This window comes from Leguminivora glycinivorella, chromosome 14, assembly GCF_023078275.1.
Source record: "Leguminivora glycinivorella isolate SPB_JAAS2020 chromosome 14, LegGlyc_1.1, whole genome shotgun sequence".
Classification (NCBI taxonomy): Eukaryota; Metazoa; Arthropoda; class Insecta; order Lepidoptera; family Tortricidae; genus Leguminivora; species Leguminivora glycinivorella.
This window is the reverse complement of record NC_062984.1, coordinates 19,335,842-19,356,524: the sequence shown is the minus strand read 5'-3', so window position 1 is coordinate 19,356,524 and position 20,683 is coordinate 19,335,842. Positions and strand designations below refer to the sequence as shown.

General features: G+C 39.4%; 2 protein-coding genes across 4 annotated transcripts; both read left to right on the top strand.

Moving 5' to 3' along the window:
• Nucleotides 1-153: 153 nt before the first annotated feature.
• Nucleotides 154-18,799, top strand: LOC125233316. 3 transcript variants are annotated; one of them, XM_048139286.1, is made up of 10 exons: nucleotides 154-185; nucleotides 5,618-5,690; nucleotides 6,096-6,236; nucleotides 6,524-6,595; nucleotides 6,699-6,779; nucleotides 7,900-8,026; nucleotides 8,326-8,512; nucleotides 9,036-9,209; nucleotides 9,737-9,809; nucleotides 18,618-18,799. In XM_048139286.1, exons 2-10 carry the CDS (start codon nucleotides 5,640-5,642, stop codon nucleotides 18,771-18,773), a joined length of 1,062 nt encoding a protein of 353 aa, XP_047995243.1. In that variant the 5' UTR covers nucleotides 154-185; nucleotides 5,618-5,639; the 3' UTR covers nucleotides 18,774-18,799. The 3 variants fall into 3 exon arrangements, with proteins under 3 accessions (XP_047995243.1, XP_047995241.1, XP_047995242.1); XM_048139284.1 differs by lacking the exon at nucleotides 154-185 and adding an exon at nucleotides 524-589 and having other exon boundaries at nucleotides 6,084-6,236; XM_048139285.1 differs by lacking the exon at nucleotides 154-185 and having other exon boundaries at nucleotides 5,607-5,690.
• On the top strand, nucleotides 10,120-12,319 carry LOC125233315 (NADH-ubiquinone oxidoreductase 75 kDa subunit, mitochondrial-like). Its single transcript, XM_048139283.1, has one exon. The coding sequence runs from the start codon at nucleotides 10,132-10,134 to the stop codon at nucleotides 12,262-12,264; it is 2,133 nt and encodes a 710-aa protein (XP_047995240.1). The 5' UTR covers nucleotides 10,120-10,131; the 3' UTR covers nucleotides 12,265-12,319.
• Nucleotides 18,800-20,683: the final 1,884 nt, after the last annotated feature.

Sequence of the window (20,683 nt, the reverse complement as noted above, 5' to 3'; positions counted from 1 at the left end):
AATAAGTAGACGAATTTGTTGTCTTTTCATTTTATAAATTACATTTAATGCTTAATTTAGAACTTCATACATAACAAATTTTTTGAATGATTTTTTCAACCTGTGTGTCTGGAACAGACCTATGTTCTTCAACCAAGGTTAAGTGGAGCAGTTATGTGTTTAAAATTTTAATAAAGTACATATGGGTAGGTATTTTTGCACATATTACCACACTAGTACGATATTTAACACATTAGGAAATCTGATTTCTGATTAAATAACATTTTCCTAGGTACCCTGCTACTTACATACATATACATATTAAGTACATACATTCAAAGTTCGTGACTAATGCAAGCAACTATGACATACCATAGGTACCTAATTATTATCATCGAATAGGTTGTTCGTTGTACATACGTTGTATCTATAGAATTGGTACATTAGATATAGGATAGGTAGTAAACGTGTTACTCACCTATTCCGCTAATGATGTGTCGTGATTGTGACTAATTTTACACCTATTTGCTATACTGTGTCCCATGGATCTAATAATTTAATGCATATGGCATTGGAACTATTGGATAGGCACGTACCGCTAACTGTAGAGGTAGTTGACAGTTGTTGTACTTACACTTATTTAAGAAAAGCCCGTGCCTAACTACATATAAACTCTGAAAGTGTGTGGTGGGCATAGGGTTGCCAACTTTTTTTTAGGGAAATATAGTATTTTAGAAAATTCCATCTAAAAAATATAGTACACCGAAATAAAATATAGTACGGTACACATAATCGATAACCAAGTCGTAGAGATCGTTCTTTCTGTCCACTCTAAGGGGCTCCGTTCGGTTTTCATCGATTTTTGACAAGTTTTGTGTTGCATTGGTTCACTTATTTAAGTATCGTCTAAAGTTGGAGAAGAAAAACGTACGTTCTGGCGAACGTACTCCACCACCTCATCGGCCCCAGCGGAGTAGTGCAGGCGCGACACGTAGAGCGCCTTACCTACTCTCTTATTCTTTTACTCTTTTTTTTATTCTTACTCTTTATTGTTTTATTTGCCAAGCTCACATTTAAAAACATAACATTTGACCTTTTTTAAAAAAGCAAACTTTCATGTTGTCGAATGTTTTACTTAGCGTAATGTAAAACTATTGGGTTGGTAAGAAAGTAATGAGCGAATCATAACCAATATTGTAATTTTTTTTTAATTTATTATTTTAATCATTTATCAAAAATATAACGGCCTTCGTTATCTACTACTTGTCTCCATCGTTCTGGTAAAGAATGAATAGCATCGGCGAAGAAGTTCTTAGGTTTAGATTCAAAAAACTCAGCTATGTACTGTCGTAGATGGGCTTGATCATCGAACTTTTTTTCATTCAAGGCATTGCTTAGCGATCTGAACAATGCGTAATCCATAGGTGCCAAGTCTGGAGAGTACGGTGGATGAGGTATCACTTTCCAACCTAGCTCCAATAGCTTTAGCCGAGTCACTTTTGCAATGTGTGGGCGAGCATTGTCATGTAAGAAAAAAACTTTAGCATGCTGTGGACGATTCTGACAGATTTTTTGGTTTAAATTTTCAAGCTGATTACAGTATACTGATGCGGTAACAGTCATTCCACTTGGTAGGAGTTCCCAGCAGGGATCGGATACCGGTATTTTCAACCAAACCGGTTTTGGCTCTAGACGTCAAACCGAAAAAATAGTGTTCTTGTTTTCGGTTACCGGTTTTTAACCGGTTAATATGAGAGAACTGTTCTTCAGCAGATCTGTTTCTGTTGAACGAAATTAACCGGTTTCTACGTCAGAGATGTCAACGTCAGAGATACAACGACTCTTTTCTCATTTACAGGTAGCGAAACTTTGGTGCGAATGACAATTTTCTGACGTCAAGCTACAAACTATTATGTTAAAAGTATCTTTGAAATGGACCTCATAGTCATGTATATAAGGCGTATCTTTCGGTGTAGGTAAATGCACTCCGATACGGTTCAATAATTTGGTCCGGTCAGTAATCTCTCTCGTAGTCTAGCGGTCTGGGACATGGACTAGGAATATGGAGGTACCGGGTTCGATCCTCGTAGTGGGCAAACTTTTTCCATGTTTGCATTTTATAATTTAGATTTTAAAATTTAATGTTGTTACACTGTGTTATGTAATTTCTAGTAGTTTTAAGCAGATTACAAGTAAAACATTTCAAAAAAATTAACATTTACTTTTTTATGTGAAAATACATTCAAAAAAGTAGTAAAAAAACACAAAAAAATAAAAAAGTCATAGAATATTTAATATAATCTCTTTCTACCGAAGTCTCTGGCTAAAGGTATCAATTATTGCATTTAATGAGGAGGCACACTCAAAAGTTATGACAGATGGCGCCATCCCGTCCTTCCATTGCACAGATGAAGAATTTCATATTTACGTGAGAGAGAGAAGATGATATTTGTTTTCTCTCTCACACATATGAATGACAGTGACATGGCTTGACACTTGCACAGGCGCCGCCTGGTGGGATAACTTTTAGTAATTATGTTAATAATTACTCAATGTGGGATAAAATGTCAGTGTGCCTCCTCATTCAAGTCAATGTCTGACATACCGATTTATAACTTCACAATAAAAAAGTGCAATATCAGTGTATTGCTGGTTGAAGAGGCTGTTATAGATATGTAAATAAATTTATTGTCAAACTTGACACAGCATGTCATTTTATTAACCCGTTCAATAAACTTCACGGAACGAAATAAATTCTGTTCATCTTGAATACAGGTAACCGAAATTGATTTGTTCTCTGTCAAAACGTTATTGTAGATTACCGGTTAATGACAGAACAGAAATTTGAACTGTTTACGAACAATATTAACCGAAATTTTGAAACCGGTTCCGATCCCTGCTACATCAATCTTCACCGGTCGACCAGACTTAGGTTGATCTGATAATGAAAAGTCGCCACTACGAAACCGCTGGAACCATCGTTTCGCCGTGGCCTCAGACACAACTTCAGGAGCAACACGCTGACATATATTACGCACTGCTTCGGCGGCTGAATGGCCAGACTGAAATTCATATAGTAAGCAATGCCTTACATGCACTTTTAATTCGTCCATTTTCTTCCTTATATTAGCTCGGCGACAGCTAGTGAATGACTGACGAGAAACTGTACGACTCGCCCTTTATATACTTTCGACCATAGAAGATTCTAGAACTCTCTCAAAAATTTTATGTGGAATTCAATCGATCGCTCATTACTTTCTTACCAACCCAATAGTTTATCTAGTATGTAATGTACCAAATGTTTTATTGAACACCAACAATATATATGGCGTATTTCGAAAAAAGTGCAATATTGAGTCTTCTATCACTTTCTAAATGTATTGACAGGTATGCAATTTTTACTGACGTACCTATTAATATTCTTTTAATTTCAATAGTCACCTACTTACTTTTTTTACAAGATCCATATTTTAAAAAAATACCCATATTATAAGTACTTATATTTTTTATGAAATTTGACATTGTTTTAAAAAAAAATTTTACTTCAATGAAATCTAGACTTTTATAAAAATGCAAATGCGATTTTAATTTTAAACTAATTTAGGCAAAAATTTTGACCAAAGAACCAGTTTCGGTCCTAAAATAGTTCAACTTTGATGCTAAATATCACAGAATCAATGAGCTGTGAAGTAGGTACCTAATTATGGGATGCTAGTTTGTTTAAAGACGATTACTGTTAATATGATATGCTTCAGAAACTATCGTAATATTCATAATAGCAATGGATTCAAATCGAAGCTCATCGGAGTAGAGAATCCCCTTAAGAAATGTCGTTATTTAATAGATCATGGAAAAAATACAAATGTTTGCAAACAACGGTGGCTTTATACGTAACTGCAATGTTTGCAGGACAGAACGAAGTAATGAAATGTACAGTGAAGGTTAAATATGAATAAAAGCGCGAGCGGAGCGAGCGCGAAATTTTTTTCATTATCAAAACGCCGCTCCTGGCGGTTTGACCCTAGTGTAAATTCGCCACTGGCATGGACCCCAAAAATATAGTACTTTTGCGTACTATATATGCCTCATCTAGAATATAGTACGCTGGGCCAAAATATAGTACAGTACTATATTATATAGTACGGTTGGCAACCCTAGGTGGGCAACGCATATGTGTAATGGCCCCTGTACACACATGGCCAACGGTTCCACCAGCCCTTTGTGAAACCCCTTGGCCAAGATAAGAGCCGCTGTTTACACATTGGCGAACCAATCACTTGGCATTGGCTCTTCATGAAAGATGGACGTGGAATGAAAAAATCTAGGAAATTCTTGGTCATAGACGTTGTCAGAAAAAAATATTAAAAAATAATAACCCCGTAGTAAAATTAAATTATTTTGCCACGGCAAGCCGAGGCGCTGATTTTCAGTGGGACCCTGACTTAATAAACTAAGCTAAGAACTAAACTAAAACTAAATCGAGTGGCAGTACAAACATCAGGGAACAGTTAGGTACGAACTATACAAGTAAATTGACAGATTGTCCACAAGATGTAATAATGACTGAGAATAAAATTAATGATGGAAAAGACAGTAACACGAAACAAAACACGCGACAAATGGATACATAGTACATATCAAGAACAATTTAATAATAATTGATAATTGTAATCGTTCTTGGTACATACATACATAGCAAAGCATTTCTTTTTTTTTGCCACTTTTATGAAGTGTGATATTTTTGAAAAAAAAAATTGCTATTTCTACTCAGAATTACTAGCCTTTTCAATCCTAGTAGTTAAAAAATTGTCCCATACGATTTTTTCTTATTTTGTTACCGTTTTCCGTACATATTGTTGTATGGGGTAACAAAAGAGGAATGTAACAAAAATGTATGGAAATATTGGGACACTTTTTGCCTCCCAGTGAGATTGAAAGTACTCGAGATTCTGAGTACAATTGACCTAAAATTCCCTAAAACAATAAAAAAAAAATTATTGGCAAAAAAAAAGAAATGCTCAGCACAGAATTTAAGACTTTTTTTAAAGATAAGTGTTAAGTTTATTATAAGCGGCTCCCCTGATGTTAAGTCCATGGGCGGTGGCGATGACTGATGCGTCCCATCAGGCGGCTCGTCTGTTCGTTTACTGCACTCGTTATGAGTTAATAGCGTTCTGCAAAATGATTCTAACGAGCCTAAATTTTTGAACCAGAGTCAGAGTAGGTACCACTCCTTGAGTCTCCGGAGCGTATTTAGTAGGTAGTTAACTCTCCCTATCACTCTTCCGTACGTATTGGTGTGCGATCTTCAGGGATCCTGATTGTAAGAATAAGACTACCATATCGGTCCGTTCCGGACGGCAGTAACAACGAAACGCGGCGGTCCACATTTGGTCGACCCCTGCCCTGGTATAAAACCTAAAAGATATACCTAAACTAATAATATTTGATACCGTATCAAATAAAGCTCCTTCGCTCGCACATCCAAACCCCCATTTATTAAAAAAGTATCCACTCCGTGCCACCCAATACCGCTACCCTATTGTGTGCGAGCGTTGCCAAACAAACAGTGACCTTGGCACATTTACTCATTAATCTCCTGTAAATAAATACTAAGATAGTATTTACGTATTTTTAGTCACTCGAGGGATGGTCTGGGCATGGGTTGCGTGCCGAGCACACCGAAAGTTCACACGGACATATCATCACCAGTAAGTTTGATATTATTATGCATTAGTAATGAATATTATTATTATTACATATGCTTGATATGCTATAGATTTATTTCAGCCGTATGGTTTATAGGTACCTTAGACAGTGCATCAAATCTTGGTACTGAAAAGGCGCGAATTTGATTTTTCGGTTAAATAAGCACTTTTGTATACGCCTCGTGATTTAATTTTGCTTCGTAAATTGCATGCTTTTGGTTACTTGGCATTATTGGCACAATTTACTTTTTCGTGTAGGGACCTAGGTAGGTCCTTACACGAAAAAGACAAGAAAGAGAAGAAAAGACAAGTAGGTACTTGAGGAGGAATAACATAGAGTATATTGAATGAGGAATAACATCCCCCAGTGATACAGCTTACATAATCATTCCACAGTTTTACCAACAGATGCCGTGGCAGTCAGCAGTCAAAGGCGAGACGTTGGTGGCAGCGCTGGCGCGCCTCGACGATGAAATCGCCAGTAGCGAACGCACTTACCCGGCCGCTAGACTTGCTGTGGTATCCGCCGAGTTGGCTAGCATACAAGAGGTAACTGTTGTCCGCTAGATGTCGCTATATCTACTGTGCCAATTCTATATCGCGCAGTCGCGCTTACAATGTGTTGACGTAGTAATCATTGTGTTTTAAACAAAAGCATGTAATTTTTTGAAAAGGTGACAGCTGACAGATACTCGTAGTAATATGAAGATATCCTGCAATAATCATACTTTATTTATGTTGGCTTTGCTAGTGTTTCTCCAGTAAAACTTCGCTCACAGTCAACAGAGGGCTCTTTTTATGCCGTGTATCTTTTAACAACACATTTCTATTTTAAGGAGATCAAAACTTTCGAAGACGCCTCATCTACGATGACGAATAAAGACAGCTACGCCAAAACAATTCATCAGGTAAATATATTTTATAATGTCCAATGAGATGTTACGTAGGTAGTTTTATTAGATTAGGTCATGGGCCTTCTACGACTGTACTAGTGTGCATATTTTGTTATAGGTGTTTGTCAGCTTGGACATATACAGACGTCCGGTGCTTGCATCAGAGAACGAAGATTTCGTGGCTAATATCAATCGAAAGGTATGACAATACCCATAGCTGGGCACCGTTAATCAAATAGTTAACTTCGATAATCGTTAATCCGTTACTATAAAAGCTAACTTCGTTAATCGTTAAAGCGATACATTTCAACAAATTTAACGGAAGTTAAAGTTAATCGATAATCCGTTAATCGTGATAAAAAAATATTTTACTGTAGCTAGTTGCATCAGTTATCTACTATTAAGTTTTTGGGTAAGTTTATTATGTTACTGTAAAAGACCGAAGATCGCCAAAATCTCTTGAAAAATCCCAGCTGCCAATTGGTAAAAGCGAAATGTTAATAAATAGGTATTGTTCTCTTTGGACTTATACGTTGTTTCGGTAAGTCCTAGGTTTTACCTTGGACCCGTAGGTATTGGGTCATTCATGCGGTCGTAGTCATGGTACGTAGGTTCCTTGGATTGAGACACCTCTAATCGAAGTTGTGATCCACGGTAACTTGGTATTTAGATAGTGTTGCCCGCCGAACTCTGGCTTGATGCGTCGGTTGCGCGATTTATGTGCCATGCGTCGTGCCTGATGATTTACATTCTGTTTCGCAGTTAGCAGGTCTCGAACAAGTGATCCAAAGGCACCAATTGATATGTAGACTGAATTTTCGGGAAAATCCTAGGTTTCGCCGTACTCCGGGCTTTTACAGTAGCGGTCAGAGCAAGTTTTACTCGGCGCGTGCGGAACTGGATTAACGATTAACGGACTCGAAGAAATTTAACGGAAGTTAACGAATCCGTTAACATTTTTTAAAGTTAACTTAAAAGTTAATCCGTTAACCAAAATGTTAACTTCGTTAATTAACGATTAACGGATTAACGAGTTAATGCCCAACTATGACAATACCTTTCTAAACAGGGCCAGATTGGCCACTTGTATATGGCTCGCTGCGAATCTTAAATACCTACGAAAGTTGGACTAGTATAGCTTGGCAAAAAAAAAAATCACAGCCACACTTACTGAAAAAAAAAAAATTTTTTTCATAAGTGACACAATTAGTTGTCACATGCAAAACGGTTTACGTTTACAAAGACGGTGGCGCCCCTACTATTTTCTACTTTTTTGCCAGGCTGTATAACGTGTTGATTTAAGGATATGTTGTGTTCAGGAAATGCGACGGTTAGAGCTGAGCTGGCTGCAAACACGCCTGGGAGAGCTGCAGCGCGAGCGCCGCACTCTCCATGCACAGATTCTGCGCACGCGCACACTCTACACGCAGTTGCAACAGCTGTTAGGTAAATTATACATAGAATAGGGTAATTTCTAAGAGAATTCGCAAAAATTTATCTTGTAGGTAATGATTAAAACTGTCTAAGAATTCCTATAGAACCTAAAAAAAGTCTGTACTTAATCTAAAGTCGTGCGTGACCAACTCGCAGCTCGACACTCAGTCAGTCTTGCGCTTGCCTAACTGAGCGCGGTTTTGGGTTCTATGGAGGCGAAGGTAGTTACTTATTCACTACTTTGGCTTGCTTTCCTTAGCTTAAATATGACATGTGACAGAAAAATCCGCATCTTGTATTCTCGTCTACAGATAGCGTGTGGGCCAACACTCTACGCCCCGGTACGCCACTCGAAGACGCGTTAACACGCGCACGTGGACTACGGGACGCGTTAGCGGCTGTTAGCGCGCGTCTCCGCGCCGCGGCCGAATACGCTCATGCGGCGGTCCGGTTGTTGGACGATGCGCTACCGGCTTGGAAGCTTAGTGGCGTTGGCAAGTTAGTGTCTAAACTCTTAATAGGTAACTTGTCTATGCGAAGCTTGATGACGCGTTATCCCGCGCGCGTGGACTATGGGATGCGTTAGCGGCAGTAAGGGCCGAATACGCTCATGCAGCGGTCCGGTTGTTGGACGATGCGCTACCGGCTTGGAAGCTTAGTGGCGTTGGCAAGTTAGTGTCTAAACTCTTTTATGTAACTTGACCATGCGATGCTTGATGATGCGTTATCTTGCGCGCGTGGCCTGAGGGACGCGTTAGTGGCAGTCAGCGCTTAGTGGAGCGGGCAAGTCTTAGCCGGTCTTAGGGTTTCACCAAATAATTTTTGGTCGGCTAGAGCCGATTCTGCGTCGATAGATTTGGGGAGACCCTTTTCTTACTTCGTGACCTTTCAAGGTCAGAGAGTAACGTAACGATTCAATGTAGATACCTTAATGGATCAAAAGTGTGCTGTTGTAGTCAAACATCATCAAATTCTTGGTTTAATATTTTAAATTAAAGCTTTTTGAAAATTCCTTTTGTAGAACTGGCTGGGAGCGCACAGCAGCTTGCGCCGACGCGTGCAGACTATTTGTCCAGGCTCGCTGCCTCGAACGCGGAGCGCGACGCGTGCTCTCGGCGCCTGCCGCTCCTCGCGCCGCTCGCTCCTTGCGCCTGGCACTAGACTACGCGTTCACAGACACTTCCCATGATTACAAGTGAGTGGTTATTGTCAACTACTACAGAACCTCGCAAGACGCATCATAATTAGTACCTACAGAGTAGTGTACTTACTATTCGTCGAAGACATAATAGACGACGCTACTAACGCGGTGCGAGGTCAGCACTAGTAGATCCGACTTGTACAAAATCAACACCCTTAACTAACCATCGGTAGACTTTATGTCCTTGTGATAAGGATTACAAATGTACAGCTAACAGTGTTGCCGATGGTATATCCATACTAATATTATAAATGGGAAATAGTTTGTGTCTGTTTGTTTGTCCGTCTTTCACGGCAAAACAGAGCGACGAATTGACGTGAATTTTTAGGTGGAGATAGTTGAAGGGATGGAGAGTGACATAGGCTACTTTTTGTCTCTTTCTAACGCGAGCGAAGCCGCGGGTAAAAGCTAGTGATACTATATAAGTATAACGAACTAGAATAATGGGAATAGGTTCACTTTGTTCTCGAACGTTAAAGCGTGTGGTTATTTTAATTGGGGTTATTGGGAATTATTTTCAGGTACCAAAGAGCAACGGAGATATTCGTGCAGTTTAAAGAAGCGCTCGTCCAAATGATCAACTCTATTCATCAGGTAATTGAACAAGTCACATAAAAATCACCATTATATCTATCATATCAAGATTCCCCTTTCGAAATTACTTTAGACTATTTCGTACAAAAATAATGTTTTCCGAACAGACTCTATGCGTATAGTAGTATTGATCTTATAAAATACTATCGATACTTATTAAACCATTTTAAAACGACCTTAAATTATTGACAAAATTATGTCTTGTCAACGTTGTCAACAGTAAAAAAATTGTGACTTATTGTGACTTTCACGTCAATTTGATACATCGCAAATACACATAAACACGACAACATTTTAAAATAAAGAAATAACGCTTTGAACTATGTTCAAAACATGTAGGAATTTGTTAAAACGTCATGCAATTACTCTACAAAAGAGAAAACAGCAAACAGGAAGTACGTCTATATTTATAAATGGGAGACCGGTGCAAGTTCCGAGCTACTACAGCATCCTGCAGGCGTGCCGCAGCCAGGGCATCGCCATGCCCAGCTTCTGTTACCACGAGCGGCTCTCCGTCGCCGGCAACTGTCGCATGTGCCTCGTCACCGTCGAGGGCATGTGGAAACCGCAGATCGCCTGCGCCGTCCAGGTCAGCAAGAACATGAAGATACGAACCAACAATGCCATCACACTTAAAGCTCAAGAAAGTGTGCTAGAATTCATACTGGCCGACCATCCTCTCGACTGCCCGATTTGCGACCAAGGAGGCGAATGCGATCTCCAGGATCTATCCATGAAATTCGGAAACGATCGCACGAGGTACACCGAAATACATTTCACTGGAAAAAGAGCCGTCGAGAGCAAAGATTTAGGGCCTCTAATCAATACTGAAATGAACCGCTGCATACACTGCACTCGGTGCATACGCTTCGCGTCTCAAGTTTGTGGGATGGATGTGTTAGGCTCGACTGGTCGCGGGCACCACATGCTCGTTGGAACCTATGTTGACAAAATGTTCCTTTCTGAACTTTCCGGTAACATCATCGACCTGTGCCCCGTCGGAGCGCTGACATCTATACCTTATAGGTTCAAAGCTAGACCATGGGAATTGAAAACGACCAATTCGATCGATGTGACGGATGCTACAGGGACAAATATTGTACTTAACAGCAGATACAATAGAGTAATAAGAGCGTTGCCCCGCGAGCACGAAGAGATCAACCAGGAATGGCTGTCGGACAAGGGTCGATGGGCCATAGACTCGACGGAGATGCAGCGATTAGTATCTCCGATGGTTAAATGCGGTAGCTGTCTAAAACCCATAGAATGGGACGTAGCGTTGAGTGAAGTCGCTAAAATTATTTGTCGTTCTGATCCCAAAAAACTAGTAGCCGTAGCCGGTCCCCACTGCAATGTGGAAACCTTGGTAGCCGCAAAAGACTTAATCAATATGCTTGACTGCGATAATACGTTCATAGAGCGCAGCATGTGTTGCACCGGATCGGACACAGATATAAGAGCCGCTTATGGGTTAAATATTAATATGAAAGATGTTGTGACCGCAGACAAAATACTATTAGTCGGTACAAATCCCCGATTTGAAGCTCCCATATTAAACGCATGGATACGTCAGGCTTACAGGACCAATGAATGCGATATCTATGTAGTCGGACCACGATGTGACTACAACTACCATGTCACATACATTGCAAACGATATCACGCTGGATCGATATACGGATTGTTTGAAAGGTGCTAAGAAACCCCTGATATTTGTTGGTGTTTCCCAGCTCGGTTTGCCCTTGAGCTACCAACTTATGTTCGGAGTTTACCAGTACGCTAAGAAATATATGACTAATAAGGATTGGCCAGTCGTACACGTAATAACTAGAGAAGCTAGTTTCGCTGGAGCGTTAGAGGCCGGTTGGAAACCGAACGCGTTGCAGGCGCTGTGTACGATCAATCCGAATACAGTTATTTCTCTCGGAGCTGACGAGGTGTTCTACAACTGGAATCCGCCGGGTGCTTGTAGTATCATCTACGTCGGTTTCCAAGGCGACCGCTGCGCCCAGCGCGCGTCGGTGGTGCTCCCGGGCTGCGCGTACACGGAAATGGGAGGCACGTACTTGAATATGGAGTGCAGGTCGCAGTACGCGTACCCGGCGGTGTCTCCTCCCGGGAAGGCCCGAGTCGATTGGAAGATCTTTAGGGCTATTGCGGAAGTGTGTGGTTTCTGTATGTCCTACAGCGACATACAGGGTTTGCACGTGAGGATGGGACAGGTGAGCCCGCTCTTCAACTGCTTGGGTAACTTCCAGCCGAAGCTGTTCGTCGACTGCGTCATGTCATTGTGCAAAAAGGTCGCACAATTAAAAGGGAGTGAACAACTGGACGTGTGCATGAAGACTCTGCCAGATTACTACTGTTCCGAGATTTTCTCGAGTAATTCGTGCACCATGATAGAAGCGAAGAAGGCCGCTACCAAGTTCCAGTCACTGCCCTACAATAAAATCTGATAAAGTTACGATTTGACCAATGGAACACGTATTAAAATAAATAACTTGAGTTATCTTTTAAATCTGTTTTACTTTTATTTGCGAATGTTTCAAGTTTTATTATAGGTAGGTTGCTTATTAATCAAAGGTTTTAGTGTCCCATTATATCTCCAGCTCTAATTTATCATCAACGCAACAATTTAGCCGTTCTCAAAAATAAGGGGTTTTCAACCATGCGCATGACATTACAATACATAACCCTTACAGTTCACAGAACTACTAGTCTGTCATTGCACATATGCATTCGAGGCACACGCCATTATAAACGTCATTTCCTCATTTCATAAATATAATAAGTAAAATCATTTCGTATCGTATAACAGGGGTACGGGAGGGGAAGTAGACCGATCGAGCGAGGGCATTCAAACGGGCGACCGTCTTAACATTAAAGACATTGTAGACTACCTTTGCATATTGCTCAGCTATGACTGTCGTCGGTCTATATGATGATATATGACTTTCGTCTAACTTATTGCACGTATAGTTTGTAAAATATCCTAATTTTTGTAAGCAATAAATGGACTAGGGTTTTAAGATTGATTACAAACTATAATTTATAGTTTTAAGTTAGGTGAATTTACGTAAGTAGGCTGAAACGTATCGAGCTTATGAATCTGAAAAAAATGTCTTCACACAATTGGTCTACATTACAAACCTTGCGAAATGGACATGAATGCTGTTGAAATATCCATAGTGAATGTAGAAATCCATACTAATATTATAAATGGGAAAGTGTGTGTGCCTGGTTCTTAAGTGGAGATAGTTGCAGAGATGTTAAAAAATAGGTAGTGCAATTGTATTTAAATACAAAATGCAAATACTTTGGTTTTTTACCTATTTCAAATAAAAATACAAAATAGTTTTACAAAAAGGTATTTGAAATACAAAATACAAAATAGGTATTTTCAAAATACCTTTTATTCAAATAAAATACTTTTTTGACATAATTAAGGTAAGGTAAAACTTTTATTTTAAAGATGTGTTTAAAACACAGAATCACCAGAGAGCCCAGAAACCTGGTTCTATAAAATTAACACGTTAAAAAGTGAAGCCAAAAATGGACTGTCTCCATGATGTCTTTTACCTAATATTAAAAAAATCGAATGAAAGAGTTATATAGCAATATGTATGAAATATGAAACAAAAATCCTAAAATAATAGTAATATTAATTAAGCATAATACATTACAGCTGCACTAAATAGAATTGCCTAAAGTCATTAGGTATACGAATCATATGGATTTTTCTCGATTTTTCGATGTTCACGGTCAGGGTGCTGGGTCTGGGATCTTGCAACAAATCGCTTACTATTTATTGAACCTTAATTAGCCACTATGTTGGCAGTACTAAAAACAAGTGTGTTTTTGTAAAACATTAAATTAAGCGCTTCCAAACATAACTTAGGCAGACAAAGAAAAAATATAATACGCGCTCGGTACCATCTATGTTACGTCAAAAAGTGACAAAAAGCATTTTGTATTTTGAAGTGGTAGAAAAAGTATTTCAAATAAAATACAAAATAGTTTTCGATAAAAGTATTTAAAATACCAAATACAAAATAGGTATTTTGTATTTTGTATTTCTATTTGAAATGCTTTTATTTCAAATAGTTAACATCTCTGGATAGTTGAAGGGATGGAGAGTGACATAGGCAACTTTTTGTCTCATTATAACGCGAGCGAAGCTGCGGGCAAAAGGCACGAGTTTTCGCACGTGTATCGTACGACGTTTTTCAGTACAGATGAACCTCCGAAGTTTCGACCTGGCATATAATGAACCACTTCTCGCACTAGTGCGTAAAATTTAAGGCGAGATGATCTGTCAAACTAACCAATCCAAGGGGGTGAGGTGCGCGGCGTCCGGGCAGCCCCGCCCGCGCGGCTCTGTTCGCTTGTCGCACACGGGAACTCAAATTCGCGCGGCAGCATGACACAGACGGATCGCAGTACAATGATCGCCGTATTTTAACTGGGCTTTCTTAGTTTTTTCATGAAATAGGAGGCATATGAGCAGCTGTATCGCCTGATGGTAAACGATCACCGCCTTTATTTTCTTTATTAGGTTTCATCATTTGTGTAAGTAATACTAATGATTTATAGTTACAGTGTGTTTGGTCAGCGTTGTCGGAGCTTTTAAGGACGTACCTAAACTACAATCAATTTTATCGATTTTTTCGGGTTCTCCAACTGCCATCGTCGAAACTTCTTAGTAATCGCACTTAGCTACAGATCGACAGGGTGAAATAAAAATGACCATTCAAACTTTGCATAGTGACTTTTGAGGTCATTATGAACAACTTTTATTAAGGGTCCAATGCTGAAACCACGAAAAAAAATTGGATGTTCCATAGAAATGAGCTGTATAATGACAGTCGAAATGTATAAAAAAGATATTTTTTTTGCGTTTTCAGCATTAGTCCCATAGTAAATAGGAGCACAATTTGAAAATTACGAGTTACAACTATTTACCTGCAAAGATAATACTGTGTAGAGAATTTTATGGAAATATACCTACTTCTCCTAAACATCATAACTGTAGCTTTTACGGTTTTCCTGAATATATAAAAAAACTGAAAATGAATATATGAAAAACTGAAGGGAGGAGGGGAAAGATTAACATCTCGGCGAGTTTTCTACTTAATGTAGAAGTTTTTTCTTATAAACATATTGTTAACAGAACACAGTAACCGTCATTCAGCTTCATTGGCCATAGACTTTATGTAAAAAGTTGTTTAAAAATACACATTTTTGTCAGTCGTGAATAAATAACGATTTTTCATTTTCATATTGAAAGCTTTTAAGCTGTATATGTTATGGACCAAGTGATTAATAAGGGCATTATGTATAATGCCCGGGCATTATGAATAATGCCAGGCCATATTGGGCAAAGTGATTAATCATTGTCTAGACGCCATTTTTTATCACATTGCCCGGTCATTATGATAATGCTACATGACCATTGGGCAAATTGATAATAAGTTTAACAAGTTTGCCTGAACGCCATTTTTTATCACATTGCCCGGGCATTATGATACTGCTACATAATTGTTGGGCAATATAATAATAAGTTTAACAAGTTTGCCGGAACGCCATTTTTTTATCACATTGCCCGGGAAGTATGATACTGCTACGTGATTTTTGGGCAATTTGATAATAAGTTTAACAAGTTTGCCTGAAAGCTATTTTTATCACATTGCCCGGGCATTATGATACTGCTACGTGATTGTTGGGCAATTTGATAATAAGTTTAACAAGTTTGCCTGAACGCCATTTTTTATCACATTGCCCGGGCATTATGATACTGCTACGTGATTGTTGGGCAATTTGATAATAAGTTTCACAAGTTTGCCTGAACACCATTTTTTATCACATTATCGCCTACCGCGGCACAATGTTTGTGGGGGCATTCTGCAGAGCTAGTTCATCATCTAAGTTTATTAACAATTGGTTTTTGGCACTAAAGTGTTATCTTATCCCTCTCCTAGCAAGAAAGGGTCATACCTACGAAACAAATGTCTGTCCCCCATGTCTAAGTATATGATATGGGGGAGCCAGATGCAAAGACTATTGCAGTGCAACACTGTCTTTTGTGCTACGATGGGAGCTAAAGTCATGGGTTATTGTTTTGTAAGTTGGATGAACTGGATAAAAGGCTATGGGAGGAGACTATCGGATACCTGCCGTGACAATAAGTCTCACAATTGTAAAAGACTGGAGGTGACTTGCCTATACATGCCAAAGATTCGAATTTTATTCTTGTTGTTTATGAACCTACTAATAGCAGGTTACTTACTTGTATATTTTGATGATCATCATTCAAACATGATGAAATCACATCCAGTCACTGATGAAATCTATGCTATTAATATTTTAATATATGAATAAAATCAAAAGTATGAAAATTATGCAATCAAAACTTTGTCTATTTAATAAAGTTGCTATTGATATCATATCCTGACAATTATATTTATCTGGTTTAAACCAGACCCAAAATTCGAGGATTCAGAAGAACGACAAAATGCTTCAAGAAAACAGCTTTTCTCTTCGCTTGACTCGTGTTCAGTTGGCGGGGGCACTACCGCCACTACCGTACCTCCAAATAAAATACAACCCAGCACAAGATAAAGTATCAATACCATTCTATGCCTACCTTGAATTCTCAAGTATATTCATATCAAGTATCATCTGTTGTCAAAGGAGTCAGACAACTTGTTGAAGGATTCATATAATCTTGCAATCATACCCACCAAATAAAAAAAAAATGTCCAGCTTTATCAATGTATGATTATGGACTTTCATCAAAATTTATTGAGAAGTTAAAATACTGAAATCTTTTAACTATTGTGGAAAAATGGCGATAGTTTTCAAACAAAATTTCTGTCAGGCTGGCCACATGTTTGACATAGACACAGAAAAAATATAGACGGAGGGTAGCACGATCTAATTAACCTTATACCAAATTTTGAAAGACAGAAATACCTACCCTACCTGATCTTCAATCAGTACTGTACCTACCGCCGTCTTTTCTTTCTAACAACTCAATATTTTTATGAAAATTATACGTAAGTTTCTTCACTAACTGGACATCAGTCATATATTTTCCAAGTGGAAAAGTTGTGCTGTAATGACGTCACAGACGCGTCATCTAGGGGTTTCTAAAATCTATGATGTTTAGATATCGTAAATGTCACTTGATAACATCATATGAAAATGAAATACTTACGAGTATATATAAATTATCATTTTCCTCCCTTTTCACAGTCTTTGATTAGAATTTTCTTTATTTATTTGTTTTCTAGCACGCAATTATTTTTTCACCACACCAACTGGTAAAGGCATTCTTTGCTATTCGAAAACAGATAGCAAAATTGCATTTTATCCACAAGGGGGCAAAGTAATTTCATGCAAATTTTAACCCGATGTCTTAATATGTCTGCTAGATTTTACCCTATAAATGATGATTTTGAATCAAAAATATTGAATAAATTGATGAATTTGATTTATTTTGATGTTTTATAGTCAGTATTTTGTTCGTGTTGGTGTGGTGAAAAATTTTGTGTTTCACTCGGTGGCAAAGTTTGTTTAACCTTCGTGCCTTGATACCCTCGCAACGCTCAAGATTCCACTTTTTGAACCACTCGCTACGCTCGCGGTTCAATATTGGAATCTTTCGCTTGCTCAGGTATCAATATTGGCACGTGCGGTTAAACAACTACTTTGCCCCCTTGTAAAACAAATAACTATTTCTGCCTCCTCAAAGCTTTGTTCCCCATTGTTTCAATGACACGTGACCACGCGGAGAAAACTGACACAGGTCCATCCTCTGAGAGCGCCGCCGCGCGACTGAAGAGGCCATAAGTGCCATCGAAAATGTTTTCGATTTCATAATTTTTTTCAAAAAAATTTTTTTTTTTGCAAAAACAGGATTAGTAACAGGTCTTAAAATTGGGTTCATAGTTGTTCCATCTTTCCTTTATGGATTTGGTAGTATTTGGTAAATATTATATTATTTTAATGATGCTACCGGCACAAACTCATCAGATTCGTCTAGATAATCTTATTACCTATATATTGAAGTAAAAAATAAGTCAAAAAGTTTTTATCCTAGCTATGGGAACGATTTATTGTTAAAAGAAGAGGTAACTTTGGAGTCATTTTCTATCGAGCGAAGTTGTAACATTCACGTTGTTCAACTCCATAACATACTAACCAGATCCTGAAATTTAACATATATCGTTTTCAGATTTTTCCATTGCGTTTTCCTATGTTTTTAACGGCTTCAAAAAACGAGTGCGCGCAGCGTCTACGGAAATATATCGCCTTTCCCTATTCTCTTATATTTCCCTATTTTGGGCCATCCTGTATATAATTATGATTTTCTCCTCACTAGCTCGAAAACACGTGTTTTGCATAGCGGGTAAAAACGCATTTTATCCACTAGCGGGTAAAGTAATTTGACCTTGAATTAAGTCAAATTAACTGCTTTAAAATTGATAAAAGTAGGTAGGTCAATCTAGTAATAAAGATGATTTACCACCTGTGGAACTACTGGAAGCAGTGATAAACGCATTTTTTGCGTTGTAGTTACCACGCTATAGTGAGGGGAAAAGTTTTGTGTTACACTGATGCATTTTACTTACGGGTGCAAATGCATTTTACTTCTCGTGTGTTAAGACACTCTCAAGTTCAGGATTTTATTATCGAACCACTCGCTTCGCTCGTGGTTCAACTATAGAATCCATTCACATGCTCGTTTTCACTCGGCGTTAAAATACAACTTTGCCCCCTTGTATAACAAATAACTATTGTAACGCAGGTGCTCCTGACCAACCTGGAGAACCTGGCTCTGGCGGCGAAAGACGTGAAGGAACGCCGGCGAGAGCTCCGCGCCGCGAGAGTCAACGCCATTGCGGGGAAGGGGCTCGCAGATCTGCGCTATGAACCGGCTAGCTTGAAGACTGCCTTGAATTAGGCCTGATTTACGGCTCAGCCACGACATTGGTCAAGCACGACCGCGGTGAGCGGCGGCCATACATTGGAGCGAGACACAGCGATGGGACTTTCATTCGCACGTATGGCTGCCGCTCACCGCTGCCGCGCTTAGACCAATGTCGTGGCTGGGCCGTTAGACGGCGTGCGAACTCCCATTTTAGTTACAATGCGAGCTGTTGAGGTTGGATTAATTTTGCACAGCCATCAAATACCGCAATGTAATAAAGCTCGTATGCGAGTTCTCGTATCGTCTGAATGGGGCCTTAGACGGCGTGAGAACTCGCATGCGATTTTAGTTACATTGCGAGCTGTTGAGGTTAGACTAATTTTGCACAGCCATCAAATACCGCAATGTAATAAAGCTCGTATGCGAGTTCTCGTACCGTCTGAATGGGGCCTTAGTCAACTTGTCACCGAATAATCCTCTATCAAGTACCTGTTTCCAATGTTCTGACTGCGTTATATATGGCAGAGCAATGATAACCAGCGATTTTTGGTCGGCGAAGGCCAATTTCGCGTCGATATGTTTGGGGATACCATAAGCACAGTATAATAAAGAGTACTATAAGTACAGTATTATGGCTACTCCCGATCCCCGCGGAAAGTGTTGCCCAACCCTCTCGGTTACCTCACAGTTACCACCTGTCAAAAACGCGAACAGTCGACCTGTCATATTTCACTCATATGGTACCCATTTACCGACACGAGCTTAGACTGTGTGCTAGGAACGCGCCTCTTTGATATATTTTGATTAGCCAGTGTCCGAGGTGTGCCCTAAGTTTCACAGAGCCAACTCCTGACAAATCTGGACAATCTTGTGCTGGTAGTGAAATATGTAAAAAAGCTGTGACAGAGGCTTTGGGACGCGAGAGTCAACGCCACCACACCTCGGACACTGACGATCAAATATATGAAAGAGGCGCGTTCCTAGCACACAGTCTAAGCTCGTGTAGGTGAACGCGTACTATGCTTGTATAAGTGAAATATGACAGGTCGACTGTTCGCGTTTTTGACAGGTGGTAACTGTGAGGTAACCGAGAGGGGGTGGGCGGTAATTTCGGCGGGGAGCGGGAGTGGCCATACTGTATACGATAGTACCCTATCTTCTACTGTGACGCCACTGTTGGGAAGTGATTCAGAATCAACAATCGACGGTACGTACGGGTAATTACGTTATTAAGAGGAATGTATTAGAATTGTTAGCCGGTTACGGTTCATAGCAAAGCGTAGCCAGAAATATATGACTAAGGCCCACTTGTACCAACGAAAACGGAAGGTTAACCCGAGGGTTAACCCACCATTTTATATGGAATTTGACAGATGAGAGTCCACTAACCCTGAGTTAAGCGGTTGGTGCAAGTGGACCTAAGCGCCATGTTGCGGAATTTCTTAGAACTATTTTCTTCATCTATTACAATTACAGCGCCCTCTTAACAATAGTCAAATATTTCTGGTCAGGCTAACATTATTTTCATAACATTTTAGAGGTGGTCGTTGGCACCATCATAGAAACATAGGAAGTTATTTACTGTTGTACGTTGAAAATAAAAGACACGTTTATCAAAACACAATCAAATTTTATTAAATATCAAATATTGTATTGTCTAACACGATCCCTTAACTATCATGTTTCACATCAATATCTTGTATGGCGTAGGTACATACCTAATGATACACGGTTACATACGGTACACGAGTCACAGTTCACAGGGCGGAAACCTCAGAGCATATAATACTGGAGAGCGGACAAGCTGCGCGGGGCGTGTCGCAGTTGTTAGCTCATTGAGCATACTGGGTGCCTAGCCGAATGGCGCAAACGCTCACGAAACGCTCACGAAACGAAACGCTAGTAGATATCTCTATCGCTCTTGCGTATTGGCGCGACGAGCG